This window comes from Hyaena hyaena, unplaced genomic scaffold (genome assembly GCF_003009895.1).
Source record: "Hyaena hyaena isolate Hyena2069 unplaced genomic scaffold, ASM300989v1 scaffold_552, whole genome shotgun sequence".
Lineage (NCBI taxonomy): Eukaryota > Metazoa > Chordata > Mammalia > Carnivora > Hyaenidae > Hyaena > Hyaena hyaena.
In genome coordinates, this window is record NW_024081185.1 from 480,119 (window position 1) to 500,177 (window position 20,059).

The 20,059-nt window shown below is 54.4% G+C and overlaps 1 protein-coding gene across 1 annotated transcript in view; it reads right to left on the reverse strand.

Annotated features, from left to right (window-relative positions):
- Window positions 1-20,059, reverse strand: part of SNTG2 (syntrophin gamma 2) — a 113,772-nt gene that overhangs the window by 10,564 nt on the left and 83,149 nt on the right. Inside the window, 2 exon segments of the mRNA XM_039256006.1 lie at window positions 471-581; window positions 7,008-7,100. Coding sequence (XP_039111937.1) covers window positions 471-581; window positions 7,008-7,100 — 204 coding nt within the window.

Sequence of the window (20,059 nt, forward strand, 5' to 3'; positions counted from 1 at the left end):
TGATGCCGTCTGTAAAGCTCTTCCTTCCAATTTGGTCACTCATGTTTGTTTGTTTGCTTATTGTTATTTGAGAGACAGAGAGCACGAGCAGGGGAGAGGGGCGGAGGGAGAGAGAGAATCTTCAGCAGGCTCCATGCTCAATGCACAGCTTGACTCTGGGCTCGATCCCACATGATCTGCTGGGATCATGACCCCGGCAGAAATCAGGAGTCAGGCGCCCCTCGTGTATTTTTAAATACTGATTCCCTGCTGACATTGATAAGGAACTTGCGATTTTTAGGAGAATGAGTTACATGTTTTTGGGATCACAACCTCAAGACCACGGGCTGCACTGCCGACCGTCGGGCTTTTGAGGCGGGGGGCACACGGGACTGATGTGTTCCACACGTGGGTGGAACGGAAACTCAGCCTCTGACCTTGGAGTTCCACGTGGCACGTGGCTGGGCGGCAGCGCAGACCAGGTTCCCTACCTTCACCTCTATTTGTTTGGTGTCCAGATGCTGGAACAATAGCTTCACACGAGCGTTGCCATCATCTGAAGACCCCTTCAGCTGAGAAAACCTAAATCTCCAGAGCACATTCTGAAAAGGAATAAAATTAATAATGGACTTAATTCATATAATTCACATATAAATCATAGAAATAGTCATTTATTTAATTCATATCTAGGCATACATTAAATACTGTTTAAATAAGTACAGATATTTGCTTAATTTTCTTATCAGCCCTGAGCATGTGATAACTTATCAGAATCTGCCTTCCCATCCTTCAGCCTGTGCACACGGACCCCGCCTCTGCCTGCACCCCGGCTGCCGGCATCCTATGACCACTGCTGCTTTCTCTGCCTGTAAGACTTAAAAATCCTTCTGGAGGCCACTTCCTGCCTCAGAGCATGAAACATGAGCACAGATGGTGAAAGCTTCAATCCCACGGATGCATCCCCACCTGGGGCCACGTGCAAATCACTCCGTTCGTTTCTCCTGAACCAACAAGAAAAAGGCAGATGGTCACCTCTTAATACTGTTTGCTCAGGTAGTTCAGACATGAAAGGTGCTTTGTAAGTTCTTGTTTAATAGAAAAAAAGTCTGCAGAAAATAAAGACCTAGCGGCTGATGGTCTTTCATTATAGACACTTCCTGAGAATACACCTCTTCTCCCGGGAGAGCCCAGCACCGAGGGGCAGGCTTATTCTGAAATAATGAAACATTTTCTCTAAGTGTCATGAAAGACAAAGGGGCAGGGACGGTGGGGGAGGGTTTAAAAGGCACTCCTTCCCCCCTGACTCCTGGCCCTGCGACCCACACTGATCTCCGGCTCATGTGATTCTTTTGTGTTCAACTGAGTCTCTGCGTTTCCGGGCAATGTGTCCAAACAGGCTCCTCAGGGTGCTGGGGAGTTTGGGACCACATGGGGTGTCAGGGGACAGCACCCCGGATCTTGTTTCATGATGGGGAAGCCTGGTCTACACCCAACGCAGGTGGGGCTGGGTGCCCGGACTCTAGGCCGGAGGGCCTTTGCTTATTGGAATTACTAGGTTCTGCCCAGAAAGAGGGGTTCAGAAATCACACCGCGCTCACTGCTTCCTTGGGAGTAGCCTACAGAACAGCCCCTGGCCCATTGAAGCAAACTGGTGGGAAACACCACAGCACAGTTAACCCGGAAAGTCTACTGACCAAGTTGAGCAGGACGCTGGGAAAGCTCTTCCGGATCCCAGGGTCCTGCGCTAGCCTGGCGTTCCAGCCCCTAGGCTTCAGGCAGAAGGCCCACATACATCTTGTTCTGCTTTTGAAATGATCCATCGCTAGCTTTCACGCAGGAGCATGCAATCCTACACATGCGTCCGTTTTGCCAGACTCCTCACAACATAGGTAAGGTCCAAACTGCCCTAGGAAGAACAGTAAAACCATATTTGGTTCAAATTGATTCTGAAGAAGAGCTCGATAGTGGCCTACCCTCATCAGGACAAAATTCTGGGAATAACCTAAGCTGTTAAATTTTACATAGAATCATACACAGCTACTGAAACACTAGAGATGAAAAAGTGCAAAGTAGTCTGTGTGGAAGCCGTCCAGATTGGCTACAGAATTCAAAACGACCCTCACACTGAGGTCCTTTGGGAATATTCTCAGCACACTGTTTTTACACGGAACCGGTCCTAAACACGTGCTGGGTTAAGAAAAACGCTGCCTTCGGAGAATACACCCTGCAGATTCTCTCAGGCAGCCAAGCTGTGGGGGAGGGATGAGGGCACTTTCCTCAGGTGATCAGGAGGCGGGTGTATGGGGAGCCCAGGGATGCGGGGACCGGGCGCTGGGGGTCAGGGGCTGTGGCGGGAGGCCGTCCTCACGTCTGGTGCCAGCGCCGGGAAGGGTCTGGATGCGAAAGGGTCTGTCCACCGGCCGTACGAGGCTGGAGGGAACCCTGAGTTTCAGGTCTCAATCTTGGGAGACAGAGCACGTTCCCCTGTGGTAATTAAAGAACATTCTACAATCGAATCGTGGCATCAGAAACACGCTGGGGTTCCTGGCTCACCTCCACGATCCCAGGTTGGTGGTGACCACCTTTGACTGTGCCGGCCGTGCAGGATGAATCTGCTTCAGTAACTGCTGACGACAGAGAGCAGTGGCCCACTGGCCATAGATGCCGTGTCAGAGACCGTCACAGAAGGCGGTGCCCATGACACCGTGCTGCACGGCTGCGTGGCGCTGTTCTCCCTGTCAGACCAGACCCTCCCCGACATTTCCTCTCCTGCAAGAAAGCACTTCCTTCTCAGGGTTCTCAAAGCTAAGCTCTGTTCTTCCCCATCAGTCTAGCCCAGCCTCACGGGATCATCGGCTCCCAGCCCAACGGGGGTCAGGCCTGGGGAACTTTCGTGAGGACTCCCATGCGTCACCCTCAACAGAGACGCATTATCTTTCTGCTTTATTCAGGGAACGTCCAGTTACTAAGAAGAGAATCTGGAATTCAAGCTCATGTTTACAGACCAGGCTAGCTTTCCAATATGCCCCAGGCAGTAAGTACATCCGGGCAAAGTTCTCTTTGGTCCTACGCCTCAAAGGACCCTGGACGTTGGGCTGAGGGCTGTGTGGGGTCCAGATGCAGGGAGGACGCATGGAGGAGGGCTTGTGTCTGCTTTCTCGCTTCCCAGCTGCTGAGTGCCCACACTTCGTTTTCTGCTTCTCACTGACGTCCCTCCGGCTTCTCTTCAGTGCACCAGACACGGGCCGGCAGTTCCCGCCAAACCAGAGACCCAGCGCGAACACGGCCACGCACGGCCCCGCAGCTCTCTGAGGGAGCCAGGCGGGTGCAGGGACCTGTGTCATCCGCACAGGAACGTACTTCTGAGCCAGCACGATGGCGGGTGGGGGGTGGGGGGGTGGAATTCTGGTTTATTCTGGCTTAAATGGCTTGAAAATACTTTGTCTAGAAATTTAAAGATATTAGACAACAGGGTGCCCATTTATGTTGTAAGAGTAGAAAAAAACTATGCCGGCCACGTGTGTTTGTTTCCCATATGATTTCTGGTCTCCCCGTGTTACCACGGTGGAAGGGGGCAGTGGACGTGAGCAGGTGAAGCGTGGACACAATTGTTCATCTTTCCTCAGGTAGCCTGTACGCAGTGAGTCAAGATGTTTGACAGCACATCTACTTCTGAGGCTTCTGTCCATGTGGGCGCCTGGCACGCGGGCTGTGGCCACTACCAAGACCTAGTCTTTAGTCTTTCGAGCATTTTGTGAGCAATATTGCTGCCATGTTGTGGGTGTAGCTCTGACCCAGGAGTAACACCGGATGGTCGGATCTAAGGCACATTATGTTACCCAAGTGCTAATCTTGTGAATACAGGCAGGGTCAGTCCCGATCCAAGTGCTTCTAAGGACAAAACATCTTTGTTTTATCCATAACTTATATAAAAGGGCAGGTGGAAAAACATCATTTTCATAATTATTCATAATTATTTCATATCAATGTAGAAAGAGGAAGAAGAGCTACAAATATTTTATAGATTTACAACCAACCCGTACCCTCTTCACAGTTAAGCTATGAAAGCTTTTCTTTTGAAAAGTAATTCAAACATTGTGAATTAAAAAGCTTTTAAAAGACACACATGAAACAAGCCCCCGGCAATTAGGCCAAAACTTCTTTTTTTTTTTTTTAATGTTTTATTTATTTCTAGGAGAGAGAGAGAGACAGTGTGAGCAGGGGAGGGTCAGAGAGAGAGGGAGACACAGAATCCGAAGCAGCTCCAGGCTCTGAGCTGGCAGTCAGCACAGAGCCCGACGCAGGGCTCGAACCCATGAACCGCGAGATCATGACCTAAGCGAAAGTCGGACGCTTAACCGACTAAGCCACCCAGGTGCCCCCCAAAACTTCTTAAAATCAAGAAGTGACAACCAGGAAAATGGGAAGCCAAGAGTTCACCTTCAGAGAGAAGTAGGTTGGGAGAAGGTCCTGCTGTCAGATCCGAGGTTCAGATGCCTGAAAAGATGACTTAACTAGAACTTTATAAAATCTTGGTTTGAAGACACAGACAGGAAGGAGGGAAGGTTTTCCCAGAAAGGCAGGGCCGCCTGCCCAGGGCAGCTCTTGTAGTGGTGAAGATGGGGCTCTCCAGGCCCTGCCCCCTCCTCCCTGCACAGGGAGCTGGTGTCTGGGCTCCAGAGGGCAGGGCGGCTGAGGGACATCCCGCTGTGTTCAGCAAGGGGCGAAGGGTCAGGGATAAACACGCGGTAATTATGAGAGTGCACTTTAGTTACTTGGCTCGTTGCTGGGACATTTAATACACCACAGCCCAGCTCTGCGGCGTGTAAGGAGCGCATTCTAGCGATCTAAGCTTTTATCTGGTTATTTAAGGGCCAGCCAAGGAGACGTTGGATGCGCAGGTAGGATGTGCCTCCCAAGGGGCTGAGTGCCCCCTGGAGGATGGCCTGACTGCCTGCCAGGCCAGTGGAAAGTGCATCGGACATGAGTGCCCCCCAGGGGATGGCCTGACCGCCTGGAAAGCGCCGGGGAAAAGGAGGGTGTGGTGGAAAGGGAGTAACGCCCCTGAGAGTCGTGACTTGACTCAGAGCAGTGGAGGAAGAAATGAAGTTCACAGGATAAATAAAGGCAAGAGCGTGTTGCTGGGGTAAGCACATGGGCACCCCACCCGCCAGCCTCACCCCTGTCTCCTCACCAGAGAAGCCACACATCGGCCCATCACAGGGCACTGTAGGGCACGGGTGTGAGAGGTTACATCTCCCCATTTGCTCTGAGTTGGATCTTCCCCTGGCGTCTCCGGGGAACAGGGTTCCTTCTGTTCATTTCACAGCGAGGGGCTCCATGTCCCATGCAGGGAGGGCACCCCTTACAGGGCCTCACAGTCACAGCATCTCCTGCCCTTGTGAAGGTGAAGCGGACACACGGCTCCCAGAGCAGGGACACCCAGGGGTGAGGGTCCCGCCAGGGCCCTGGAGGAAGACATGGGGACGGCTGTCAATTCAAGGCACCTGGCGCCGTGCAAACCTTCACCCTGACAACCAGGCCTGCTGGGAGTGAATACACCGCCCCAGACAGGCAGCTGCAGGCAGACGGCCTGGGCGGAATGGGGCTCCTTGGGCAGATGGACGAAATGACGTACGGCGAGCTCACGACTCCTTCCAGGGAGACCTTGTCCCCTCAGATGACACTCATGTGCAGCCAGATGGGGGTACGTGGGGCCTCTTGCAGGGCAGCCGGAGGACTCAAAACTGCTCTTCAGGTGAGATCTGCAAAGTCTCAGCTTAGATTTCCTGGAGCCCAGGATTTTGTGGAGCCCGAAGCTAGAAATGCAAGTTCATGGTGGAGCTGAGGGCTCCCTGCTGCAGGCCCACGGCTAACTCGCTCACCCCAAGGACGCGTGCACATAGGTTACGCAGACCTGGCTGAAGGCCGAGCCGCAGCAGCAGCTTCACGAAGTCTGTCCACAGAGATCTGTGCACGGTCAGGGAGCCCATGCCATCGCTGTGGCCTTGCTGTTGGGCTTGGCACAGTGAATCCTTCTTGGTATTTGTTGTTCGTGTAAATGGGGCCTGCTGCCATTCTAAGCACTAGGTAGGCCTCTGCTGTCAGAGCCCCCAGCCATCCTCCGTTCTCCAGGCAGGGAGCTGACAGCGAGGTTCTGGTGGAGACCTCTGTACAGGAGGCAGCCTCCCACTTGGATCCCAGCCCCCGGCTCTGCGCCCCTGACTGATGTCAGCCATCCTGGGCGCCGTAAGGCATTTACGGCATCTCTGATCTCTGCCTGCTAGAAGCCAGCAGGAAGTCCCCTCCAAGTAGTGACAATAAGAGACATTTCCAGAAGTCCCCAGAGACAAGCCCACCACTGTGGGAGCCGCTGTCTAGATGAATGGGGAGGATACGGGCCAGACCGGTGAAGAGCAAGGGGTTCCTGAGTGGGCTGTGGGGATTCATTCGCAGACAAGAGCACCCAAAGGATTCAGAACGCAGGTCTGGAAACACACTCTCATGAGAATGTTTTGGAGACGAAGCATCCCCGGCTAAGGGCCGACCTGCTGCAGGCCACAGGCCAGGCGCAGACAGTGCTGGTCCAGCCGATGCTCTCCCAGCCCTGTGCTCTGAACGAGCAGCATGGACTTAAAGTACTGTAAGTGCCGTGTGATGAAATACTGGCTGCAGTGACGACTCAGATGCGCTGGCGGAAACAGCTGCTCAGAACGCGGGTTTATGTCCAGGACGAGGGAAACCAGCCACAGCTGTTGCCCTGGGGAGCCTGCACCGGGTGAGCCCACCAGGAATGGGGTGACGCTCACACCAGAACGGCCCCGTCTTACCCCAGGCAGCACTAATGTTCCTAGTGCGGGGGTCCTTCCCTGGGGCAGGACCCAGGAGACCTGGCCCATGATGGCCTGGGCGCTGCTTGTGGGCCCTGCGCAGTGGGCTAGCATCCCGCCGGACACACAACCCTGGACTGCTGCCCTGGCAGTAAGGACGGTGGCCCTGGCCCCTGGCGGCGCCTGCCAACACCTTACCTTCGTCTTGCTGTCGGAGCAGGTGAATCCCAATGCGAGATCCACTGTGAAACACAGCACGTCTCCGCGCCAGCTGCACATGTATGTTCTGGACTAGAAAAGAGCATCGATTCAGAGAAAACAGTTTTAACGTGGAGTTTAGCATCAATCAGGTAACTGCAATACTCCACCCCCGCCCTGCCACGATCAGAAACGACTCTTGTAAAAGCGCTAACGACTTGCACACAGGCAGTGCTTTCCTGCTCCGTCTGTGGGCAAATGTTTCTACACGTGTGGCTCCCGCGTCCCCCGGCGCTGGCGGGAGGGACAAACCATGTGAACACTCGTTCTCTGGGCCTGGAGCACACGGACACTCAGGGCCAGCTTCCTCTGGTGTGCATGTGTGCACACACGCGCATACGTGCACACACACATGCTGCTCGGGGCACACATCCCCACGCGTCCAACAGCACAGACCTGTGCTTTACACGTCTGCACGGAGCTCTTGGTGGGAGCAAGTGCGGGACAGGACGCTGACCTCTTGGGAGGCACTGGGGGGTCAACCCCCTGTGATCCCCCAGGTCATGGGGAAATGAAACCCTGGCTCCCGCAGGGGGAGGCGGTGATGGGGCCTCTCAGCCTTGCCCCCTCCTCCTCGGGCCCCGCCTCAGCACAAAGGTCAACCCCCTTCCGCCCCCGGGCCCTGGGCCACGTGCCGGCCCCTCGGTGGGCTCATTCCCACCATCTGAGCACCAGCTCACAGGTCCCCCTCTGTCCCGTGATCTCATGTCCAGCTCGGCGGCACTGAGACCTTTGTTACTGTCATCTCCGTGTCATCCTGTCCCTTAACCACACCCTCGTGTGGCTTCAGGCCCGTCTGCTGAGGCTTCTCTGAGTCTTCACTGGTTCCCAGGGCCAAACTCCACCACCTTTCACAGCATCCTGTCTCGCCCGCAGGGGCAGATCTGTCGTTTCTATGGTGGCATCTGCTCTCTTTCCACTCAGTTCCAGATCTTCCTGCTCGCTGGTAGGAGGACTGACTTCTACCTGCAGCCGGGACACCTCCGCATCAGGAGGCCCCTGACGGTATAACTCGCCGGACATTCTCCACTCACCCTCCGCGGGTGGGGCTGCCCCAGGGCCTGGCCCTGCAGGTGCCGGACGGGGGTGCCAGGTCCCGTGTGGTCCCTGCTCCTGCCCCATCCCTGGCGGCGGAGTGGCCCCTGACACCACCTCCAGGCAGGCGGAGGCCTTTCCTGAGGGTGGGGCGGGGCCGTGGGGACGTCTGTGCGTTTGGCTGGACTGGATCACTGACCACGTAGTTTCTATTCCACCAGCGGCCTGTCCTGGTCCTGGGCTGCGGGGAGTCGGCCCTGGTGGGTTTGGGGTCTGCACCTGCTGGTGTTTCTGGGTGGCCCGCTCTTTGGTGCCAAGTTTGGGGCACATGCAGGCAGGCCTTCAAGGCCGTGTGGTCCTCATCCCCGGAGCCCCCTCACCGGCCGCCTGCTTCTGCCCACCTTCCAAGGCGTCTGCGCAGTACTCACCAGGAGGACAGGGAGGTGTGTCCACTCCACCCCCCGATTCATTCATCTTCTAAAAGATTATTGCTGACTTACTGGCCAGCACACGATTCACTAATCTAATAACCTTAACATTTAGAGACTAAGTGGGCCACGACTGGGACCCCTGTCTACGTGTGCCCAGGCTCTGATGGCTTCTGTGCTGCTTATGTCTATTTGGGGCAGACAAATGCCAGAGCTGGGCAGAGCGTGGGCCGTGGCACCCCCTTCTCTCACCACTGTGGCCAGAGGCCGGCCCACGTGGGGTGGGGGCACAGTGGGCATCGCAGGCCCCGCGGGGAAAGCTGCTGCTTGCTCTCGTCCAGGCCACACCTGCCACGGCATCTGTCCCTCCCGCCTCCTGGGTCAGGCGTGCAAGGCCCTGTGTGTTCCCGCCGAGCCTGCCCGGGGCCACACACGGAGGGGACGAGCCCACACTGGCCGGGCGGAGGGTGTGCTGTGCTGCTTAGAAGACGATCTCTAGACGGTGACAGAGGCCGCGGGTCTGAGCTGCCCTGGACTTCTGACCCTCAGCCGTTCACGAGCGTGTCTGAAATCGCAGGGTCCGTGGGGAGGACACGATGGGGACCTCGGGCTCCCTTCCCTGTGAACACCACCGCCAGACACTCAGCGTGCCACAGCTGCCAAGAAATCAAGATACTAAAAACCAAAACAACTTCTCCTGGGACAGCAACTGAATGAGGCCATGCAAAAACACGGCTCCAGACAGAACAGTCAGGTTCATTTTCAAATTAAGAAATTCACACTCTGGTGCCACTGAGTAGATGCAGGTGCGAATATTCACCTTGTAAGTGTCTCAGAGGACGTGCAGCCAGGGTCTGAGGACAGAGCTGCCGGCAGGGCTGAGGCGGGGCTCTGGGACTCGGCACGGTGATAAGTGACGAGTGACAAGCTGATGCCTGACGATGGATGCGAGCTCACCAGGGGTCCCACTGCGGGCGGCTCTCACCGCGTGCACCGTGCACTTACCGTCATCATCCTGCTTTCCGTTAGCCCAGGAGAGGACAGGGCCCTCAGTGGGCAAGGGGACGGGCTCGCAGGATGAGCCCGGTGGGCAGGTGAGCGGGACACAGCTTGGGAGCCGCAGAGCCACAGGTGCTAGAACACAGTATGGCCCCACACGTACCCGCCACAAGCAGGCGCCACCTTCATGTCACAGCGATCAGCCACTTACTGACACCAAACTCTGGGACGTCTGCTCTCTCACTATCCCCACTGCACAGAATGGAGACGCTGAGGCACGTGCCCTTTGGAGGCTGTCCCAGGGTCCTGCGGCCAGCAGGCAGAGGGGCGGGGCCCAGGCTTGCAGTCCTGGAACAAGGCAGTAAGCATGGTGGGCGGCTGGTCACCAAGCTATAACCAAGAAGAAACCTGTCCTGGTCAGGGTGACCACGAGAGCCACGGCTGGGAGACGACATGTCATCCGTGCGGCCTGGGTGGCTGGGGCACGGCAGTCGTGGCCCCGGGGAGGGGACAGCAGGCTGTGCTGTGAGGGTGTTTGACCTGGATAGGAGCACACATGACCTCGCCCAAGGGAGAATCCTGGGAATTCGCTGATTTCATCTTTGCTGTTCGGTGGGAGCACGAGGCCTCAGCGAATTTGTGCCGAGTCCCCAGGTGCTGGCTGGTCCGGGGATGGATCTGGACGCTGGGCTTCCCCACGTTCAATGGGAATTCGCCTTCTTCCCAGTCCAGGATGCAGACTCCGCTTTCTTTCTGCTGTTGCTGTGACATTATTATTGTCCGAAAACAAGCATTCTGCTCCAAAGGGAAGTGTGTTCCATTAAAACATACGTTTTCATAATCTCTTACAAAAAGGTTAGAGAATATTTTAAGGTGTTTTACCAAAGTTTGTACAATTCAGGAAAAGGAGTAAAAACCAATTTTAAAAATAACATTTTCAAACAGCGCAGAGGTGAAGCGACACCAGGCCCAGCCAGTCCTTGTCCACAGACTCCCGGGGCCACCCACGCCACCTCCCCACTGGGCACCCCACAGCACGTGGGTCGCTGTTCTCCCGCTGAGAAGCTGGAGGCCACCTGGATGCTGCCTCTCCCCGACCACGCGTGTCCCCGCGTCCTTGCTTCCTGTCCACAGACCCTCGTCACCGTGTGTGGGCGCAGAACGGCCGCCCTCTCGGGACACAGAGTCTGCAGCTGGCCTAGCCGGCAACACTGCCCTGTGGCCTCCAGCACGTGGCCTGGGATGGTCTCCCCGCGGTGCCCGGACCACATCCAGGGAAGCCAGCAGAGGTTTACGGGAGGGGCTCACGGGAGGGGGTGCAGCAGGTGGGGTGCTTGCTCCATCTCTGCAGCCACCGCACACATGTAAGGACCAGCTCCACCCTGTACCTGTCCTCTGTGTGCACACACAAGTACACGGGGACATGCACACACATGTGCACACAGACCACACGTGGGGCAACTCTCCACACACAAGGGTAACACTAGCTACAATGTTTTCAACATATAACCAATATTTTAGCAAAATAATCTTCCTCAAACTCCTGGCTTCCTGAAACTACTAATTTTCTCTACAAGCTAGAGGCAGCCCTGTAGAGCGGACAGTGGCGGCCTGTCCTTGATGCCACACCTGACCACGGACCTGACCTCAAACCTGTCCACAAAGCCACACCCGAACCATGTATACAACCGTGCACCTGACCGTGCACACAGCTCTGTGCTCACCTGCACCTTGCAGGCCACGCGGGCACGGGCTGGCTGTGGCACAGCATAAACTCAGGTACCGACGGGGACAGTGACAGGGACAGACGCTGTGGTGAGCAGGGCCGTGGCCCCGGCACCTGTGAACAAGTCTCCTTCGGCGGCTAAAGGGACGGAGGAGGACCCTGCGACGGAAGACGGCTGTCACCCCAGCTGCGGGAGGGCTGGGGGAGGGCGAGGCCGAGGGGGACCCGAGAGGGAGGCGGCTTCGAGCCCCGCCGCGTGCGGCGCCGCTGGGCCTCCGTACGGGCTGGACCCACAGCCGGGTTTCGGCCCCGAGAGACCCCGTGTGGCCCTGACCGGCCGCGGGGTGGCCAACCCGCCGAGCGTGCGCCGCCGTCTCCGCTGCGGCCCCGACCCCCGGCGCCAAGGCGGACGCTCCAGGGGTTCGGCGGCCCGTGACCGCACTTCCAAGGCCAAGGCCGGGGCAGGCAGTTTTCCCGGCCTCGTCCCCGAAGAGAAGGCGCGGCCCGCCCCTCCTCACACCCGCCTTTCCCAGCGGGTTCCGGGAGCGCTGCGCATGCCGGGAAGCCCCACCCCCGCGGCCGGCACGCGCCAGCTCCCCCGCCCGACCGGGAGGTGGCGCTGGCTGGACGCTCTCGGCGGCGGCACCGTGGCGGCACGTGGCAGCGCCGGCCGGCTCGGCTACGCGGACCGACGCGTCCCTCGGGGAGGGACGGGCCCAGCTGCACGGCAAGTGCTCCCGGACGCTAGCCGTGAGCTGCACGCGCCCGTCCCAGCCCCAGCGCACCCGCCAGCAGCGCCCAGCGGTTACTCGGCGTTTCTGCGTTTGGAGACACACGGACAACCATCCGGTTTGCAGAGTTTACGTGACACAGCAGTAAGCCTGACAGAAATAACACGCTAATATTATAGAATAATACTCAGATCTTTCTAGAAAATTTGTAAATGAATGTATCAAATGAGTTTAATTGTGAGGTCATTCGTTAATATAGTTCAGAGAGTATCCAACCACATGAATAAGTGTTTAGAAGAAAAGCTCAATTTTAACATGAATTCAGAGGAGACCTGAAGGTGGCAGGCTCCCACCTGACGGCCCTGACGCTCCTTCTAGCGAGGGGAGCGAAGATCCTGGAAGAGAGGCCAGGCCCCTCCAGGTCACGGGTGGGAATGTTGCGTATTTAGGGAAAATAAAACACTGAAAGAGTAATCAACGTCACAACTTAGGCTGACGGTTTTAACCGAAATCTGACCCAAACCACAGCAGGTAAACTGTAATGCTAATAAGATTTCTGCAGGTGATGAAAATGATCTGACACTTAATTATGCAATTAAACTGGTGCTTCTGGTAATGAACCAATAATTGTCTTTTAATGACCCCATCAATCTGTTCTTACCTAAGTGCTACACATTCCCTCGGTTTCCTCACAGGTCCTCTGGCCCATTTTCTTTGGGAGAAATAATGAAGCATATCTGTCCTGCTCTGTGTGGTGTCACAAAACTCTCACTCATGTTACTGTTTTGTTTTGAATAACACAAACTTGAGGTTTATTAAAAATATATCTGGAAGATTAATTTAAGCATTTAAGGAAATTATGTTATGCATATTTCAATGTCACATGCTTTGCAAACATTAGTTAATTACATGTCATGACACCGTTCTAAGAGACGAAACAGTAATCACGTTGGAAAGAAGAAAACCAATGGGAAGGTTAAGGGATTTACTCAAGGTTACTTCTCAGTCTCTTACAAATTCAAGAACTGCTAAAAAGGCAGCAAATCTCTCTCAGGTGCGTACAGGACTAGCGAAAACACCTTCGTAACCTCACATTACCTGTGACGCTCAGAAAACGTGCGTCACAGCTGCCAGTCCAGCGAGAAGGGACGTTCAGGATTGGCCGAGTCCGGCCACCCTGTGGAGGAAAGCACCTTTCTGGGCCTCAGTTTCCTCAGCTGAAAACCTCTAAGAAAGTATGTGGCCCGTGGGGGACGCCCTATGGGCGGAGTGGATGAGAGAACACAGACGAGGTTGCAGGAAACCTTAACGCCACAGCCGGACACCCGGGAATAGCCCACACGTGACACTTTCTGTGCGTCACATTTATGCGAAGGTTCCTAACTCCCTCCTTGGACTTGTTTGCTCTTGCTTCTGACAAAAGCTTCTGAGATCTGGACTTGTTCCCAGGCCACGGGGTACTTTGGGAAAGGCAGGTGGCCTGCAGTTCCCATGCTCTGGTCTAGTGCGGACCTGACACAGCAGCCGCAGCACAGAAGCCACGATGCTCTGGGGACAGAAAGACTAACAACCCTAACGTGAGCAGGTGGGGCCCCTGCGGGCTGGGGACGATGCACGTCATGACGTGCCCAGGTAAGGCAGGTGGACGCCCCAGGTAAGGTGGGCGGGACGCCGGATTATTGTGCCCAGTTGCCAAAAACTGGTGTCATCTGAATGCTCTGTTTAAGCAGGTGAAGTGAAGAGGACATTTTGAAATTTACCCACCAAACGGTAATTCCACATTGGGCTGGAACTGAAAGGGACATCTGATCATCTCAAAAAATGTGCTGATTAATGACATTCGATAAGTGAAATCATGGTTTTAATAAAATCACTTGTAAATTCATGTCACCAAGTGTCAGAGAGTGTTACTAATTGGAAACCACTTCACCCCCTTCCAAGTGGGTCGCCCTGAAAGGGGCACCTGCTGTGTCTGGCACCGTCTGGCCACATCTGCTCCGAGCTCCCTGGGACTGCGCCCGCTTCCCTGAGGGCAGCTTCCGCCTGGTCCTTCCCCACCACGTGGCTCCGACCTGCCACACGCAAGCTCCTGCTGTCTCGGAGGGGCATCCACGGCGGCCTTTCTTTCTTTTCCTGGAAAGGCTGGCTCACTGCAGGGCCTGCAGTGCTCAGGGCTCGCAGATGGGAGGACCCACGTCCCATCCAGGTGGCCCAGGTGACAACGTAAACGGGAACCTAGAAAGCTTTTAGAGGAAGACCTGGGGCGGAACCGCCCTGATCTAGAAAGACACCTGGAGATCTTAGACCCGACACCAAGAACAAGCCAGGAAAGAAGAAAGCGTAAAGCAGACCTCAGCACAGTGAGAACTCTGCTCTGAGAACTACCAGAATGCACCCTTCTTTCGTCGGCCGAGTGTCTCTGTGTTGCTGTGTGTGCTGGCAGTGGGTTCTCCTCATTCACGGACAGCGTTCCCTGCGGTCACATCCCACGTGTGTGATCAGCCCCACGTTGATGCACAGGCAGGTTCTTTTTAGGATCTGGACAGTAGCCGCTATTGAAGCTTCCATGCACAGGGCAAGGAGCGGCATGTCTGCGTCTCAGGGTGGGTGTGCGATCAACGCAGGGACTGGCCGGATGGGTCCCATCATTTTACATCACCGCCAACCGCGGGCCAGACCTTCCTTTCCCCAAGTTCTCCCCTCCATGTGGTATCCATCCTTGGGCGTTTAAATTTTAGTCCTGCTAACAGGTGTGCAACTTGCACTGTTGCAATGTGCACTGTCCTACTAATGAGTCTGAGCATATTGTCATGTGATGAATTCGGAATGATGAATACAGTCCAGCTGTATTCCATGGGAAGTCCATGGGAAGCTGGACTGTATACTCAAATATTTTGCCCAAATTTTACTGGTTTGGTTGTTTTCCTCATTATTGAGCTTCAAGATCTCTCTATATATTACAGATACAAGCCCTTTGTGAGATCTACGCCTTGCAAGTATTTCCTTCCACACTCTGGCATCTTTTTTCATGTTTCCTGACAGTTGTCTTTCAAATAATAGTGGTATTTTATTTCAAGGAAGTCCAAATTATCATTGTTTTTCTTTTATATTGATCGTGGCTTTGGTTTTATACCCAAGAAACATTTGCGTCACAAAAGGTCACAAAGAATTTATTTAATATTTTCTTCTAGAAGTTTTATAGTTTTCCATTTATACTTCTGTCTATGACCCATTTTGAGTTAATATTTATAGACGGTGTGAGGTATGGATTAAAGTCCATTTTTTGCATAAATGCCCATTTATTCCAGCAGGATTTGTCCAGAGACTTCCATCCTTCCCTCAGTAGTCGTCCCACACCAGATCCCATTGTCCATGTCCGTGTAGGTCCACTTCTGCATTCTGCCTTTGTGCCAGCCCCACATGGTCATGATGGCCCCAGCGTCTCCAGCTCCAAAATCAGGCAGCATTGGTCCCTGGATTTTGTTGTTCTTTTCCCACAGTTACCTAAGACATTGTTGGTCCTTCCATTCCTAACATGAATTTTAGAATCAGCTGGGATTATACCTGGAAGCTCATTGACAGATCAGGTGCAGGATACTGACATTTTCACCTTGTTTTGACTTCCAGCCATGGATAAGTCTAGCTCTTCACCTATTTGGGTTTCCTTTAACTTCTAAGCAATGCTTTGCAGTTTTCTGTTATAAGCCTTTTATGCTTTTCAGATTTGTCCACATTAATTCATGTTTTTGATGCTGCTATAAATATTTTTTAGTTGTTTGCTCCTCGTATCAGGAAATAAAACAGATGTTTGTACATCGCTCTTCTATCTTGCAACTTTTTCTTGTAGCTGAAGTCCCTTTCCGTGCAGATTCACCTGAGTTTTTAGTAAGAACATCCATGAAATCTGTGGATAAAGACAGTTTTCCTCTTTCCCTTCCAGTCTGGGTGTCTCTTGTTCCTTTTTATACTAGCGGCCTTGGCAAGAGCCTTCGGTAAAGTATTAATACAAGTGGCAGAGGGGAAATCTTTGCCTTATGCTCAATCTTAGGGGACAGCATTCAGTCTCTGACCACCAAGCTCGATGTTACCTGTGGGCACTTCTGTAAATGATAAATGCCTTTCTAGCAGGTTACGAAAAGTTTATTTTATTCTTATCTTAGTTTGCTGAGAGTTTGTTAGATCAGATATAATGTTGAATTTTGTCAAATATTTTTCTGGGTCTATTGAAATACGATTTTTCTCTTTTAAAGTGTTAGTCTGGTAGACTAATTTGATTGATTTTAGATATAAAACCAACTGTACTTTCCTAGGATAATTTTGTCTTAACTTGATATATTTCCCCCTTATAGAAGAAGGTGCCGGATTTTATTAGGTAAAATTGTGCTTAGAATGTTTATCTACGCTCACAAAGCATAATGGTCCATAGTTTATTGTGCATGTCCTAGTCCAACACTGGCCTTGGGGTGCTGCTGGGCTCATGGGAGCTTGAAAACTTTGCCTTTCACTTCCCATTTGCTGGGTTAGTTTGTGTGGAATTAGTTTTTTCTTTTTTTAAAGTTTAGTGCAATGCATCGACAACTCCATTTGGGACTGGAATTTCCTTCATGGGAAGGGAGCTCAGCGAAAATTCCATTTTTAAACCACAAATGGTATTACATGGCTTCCTTGTCTCCCCTTGAGGGAGGTCTGGTGGTTGGGTCTTACAAGGAGCTTGTTCATCCCGTCTGAGATGCCAGATTTGTGTCAATTTTTAGAAACGGTTTATGTAATGTTCCCCGATTGTCTTTTAAATATCTGAGTAGTGACATTATGTCCCTTATTCATAATGCTTTCTCTCTTTTTCATCAGTCTGGCAAGACTTTCATTAATTTTTTGATCTCATAGAATCAAATTATAGTTTCACTGATTTTGTTTTGCTTTGGTTTTCTGTCTAGTTCACTGATTTCCCCTCTGATTTATCTGATTTCTTCACTTAGTCTGGGTTAGACTGCCCGTTGTTTGCTTCCAGTGTCTTAGAAAAGGTCAGCTCTCTGTCTTCAGTGGCTGCTTGGGGCCATAGGGTGTCGGACTGCAGAGTGACCCACGCCGGCCACGAGGCGGGTTGGGCTCCGGGCACGTCTCCCAGACAGACGGGAGAACAAGGGTGTGCGCGTGCGTGAGTGCAAGGTCTCTGGAGATTCTTCACCTGCACAAAGGAGAGATCATCGTCGGGGGTGGGGGATGGTAACCGGGTTGTTTTTGTCTGGTAGAGACGGAAGATGCTCCATCTGTCAGGATGGGCAAGCTCAGGACCACCTGCGGGCCCGTTGAGGAGGCCGTTGGATGCTCCTGAGTGGAAAGTGCTGGAGTTACAGCATCCATGTTCAGTGGGTTTGGATTGTCCCCAAAACCCAACTTCCCTCATTAATAAAGGAACTAAACAAGTAACATCTTTGAACATGTGTTCATCTTACATTTTCTTGACAGCCATGACCTTTCCTTTTACACGGTCTCCATTTACCAGAGCCGGGCGGCGGCAGGTGCAGAAGCTGGCGGAAGGGGCACCCGCTCCCGAGGGGTCGCGGAGGGCAGACGCTGGCCACACACCCCGTCTAACCGAGCAGAATGTTGTCCTGGCCCCACAACCAGCACACTTCCTGCATCACCGGCTCCATCCCCGAGCCTCAGCTGACCAGGAAAACGGGTCAAAACACCACACCAAGGACATCACAAGCGTGGGTGGGCGAGGAAACGAATGAGCAAATACTAGGGGGTCCACTGGGGGATCTGGATCCAAAACACCCACTTTCCGGGCCCACCTCCAGGCCTTGGGACCTCCTCCTGGCACTGCGTCCCTCTGTCCTCGGCCCACCCAGGGGCTGCGGGGAGCCGGGGGTCTGGGGCACGCAGGGAGGCTGTGACCCCTGCTGGGACCCATGGCCTTGCGGTGCCCGAAGCCTGCTCCCAGCACTGCCTCGGAAATCTAGGTCCCTGGGCCCCTTTCCGTCCCTTTGATTCTCTCCTCGCCGCTATGTACGAGGCATTCCAGACCGCGTCCGCAGTAAGAGTAGCACCTTCCAAATACCAAAATGTTCAGGCTTGTTCAAATGCTTCTTATCTGCCGGGGGTGGGGTGGGGGGAACAATGAAGTGGCCCTGTGGCAGGGCCACGGGACCTAAATCACCCTCTAAATGGAGCCGTACTCTCAGGTGCCTGGGTGGCTCAGTCAGTTAAGGGTTTGACTTTGGCTCATATCATGATTTCATGGTTCGTGAGTTCAAGACCCGCCTCAGGCTGTGTGCTGACAGCTCAGAACCTGGAGCTGCTTCAGATTGTCTCCCTCTCTCTCTCAAAAATAAATAAACATTAAAAATCAGTGTGTAAACAAACAGATGGGGCCCTACTCTCATTAGGATTAAATTATTGGGTTGGAGGGGGCAGCGGACTTTCGGGCAGGCGGTCCAGCCAACAGGAGAGGCCGGCACCAAGCGACAGGACGTGCTGGCTCCCGCCTGGGGCCCTGCACAACCCGCGGTGACCAGGAAACGCCTCCCGCCTCTGCCCTGCTCCTTGTCCTCTGTGTTTGTGTCAGCCCATGGCGAGCAGCAGAGGACTGGCTGCAGATACAGGGCTGGGGCCCTGCTGGGCAGAGACACATGTGCACACTCAGAGGGGACCCTCCATCGCGGGTGGGCAGGGTACCTGCAGATGTTGGTGGAGACGGGACGGCGCAGGAGGGGGTGAGGGCCACCAACCGCCCCGGCAGTTCCGCGGCACATGGGGTGGTGCTGGCCTTGGTGCTCACAGGATCACCTGGGAACGCATACAAAGAGTGCTGGTCCCTGGGGTCAGGCAGGGTCCTGGGGGTTGCTTCCAGACACAAGATTTTTAACAATATTGACTCAAATGTGAGATCCTTGGGTTCCTGTCTGTATCTCTACATGGACCCACAGCCCTCATGGCCACAGGTGCTGGCTCCACATCTGTTTCTGTAACCAAACGCAGGCGTTCACTGGGTGGAGGGCAGGGTATCCGTCCATCCATACGTCCATCCAGCACCTATTTTTAAAATTCCCGTATGAAGTTTCTAAGAAGCACAACGAGATGAACAATTCAGGCGCCCAGTGGGGCAGGAGCAGGGGCTGCGTCCTCTGGGGCCTTGGGAGACACGGGACCCCTTCCTACCACTGGACCCTCCAAGATGCCCCCTTGTGTCTGGGGCAGACACCTCCCACCCCCACGGCTTCCTCTCACTGAGCGCTAACTTCCTCAACATGCCCACCCCTCTCTGACCCCAGAGCGAAGCTAACCGTGCCCCAGGCCCCGGAGCGAAGCTGGCGGCAGATGGTGTTCCTGACAATCCACTGGCTTGTGACCTCATTCGGCAAAATCTGCCCCACAGGCTGCCCGCCCGCGCTGGGCCCACGTGGCTCCGGCAGGTTCCGGCAGGCACCCCGCAACCAGAAGGAGAGATGTTCTACGCAAACATCAGGATCTCAGAGCTCAGCTGGGTGGGGACGGGAGGGCTGGCGTGTCTGCAGGATGGCAACCCTCTCGGAGCGTCGTCCTGCGAGCCCAGAGGCAGACCGCCCGACGCAGACACACAGACCACGTGCGGCTGTGAGGCCTCAGGTCTTGTTTTGTTTTCTTAAATTCCAACAGGATACTGCTGGAATAATTACAATTCAGGTGCACTGATGTGGATAAAATGCACGGCACTTTGCACGTCACACAGCATCACACGTACTTGATGCTGAAACAGGAGCAGCCGCAGTGATGCTCAGCCGGGGACCCCAGGCCCGCGCACGCGCCGAGAGCCACTGGCCGCACGCGGTCTCCTAGTGAGAACTCACGCTTCCACGAGAGGCGCCGTCTTCTCAGCGCCAGAGCTGACGCGGGAGGCGGCCGCACGGCTGGTGGAGAGATCCCTCCCCGACGTCACTGCGTGGACCTTCTGCCCCCGTGAGGGTCCCGCCGTTCACGACGCCGGGGCCGGGACACCTGCCTGCTCACGCATCTGGACGCACGCTGATGCACCGCGCGTGCACGGGCGGAAACGCCGCCACGTGAACTACTTCGTATCCTCCCTCGGGT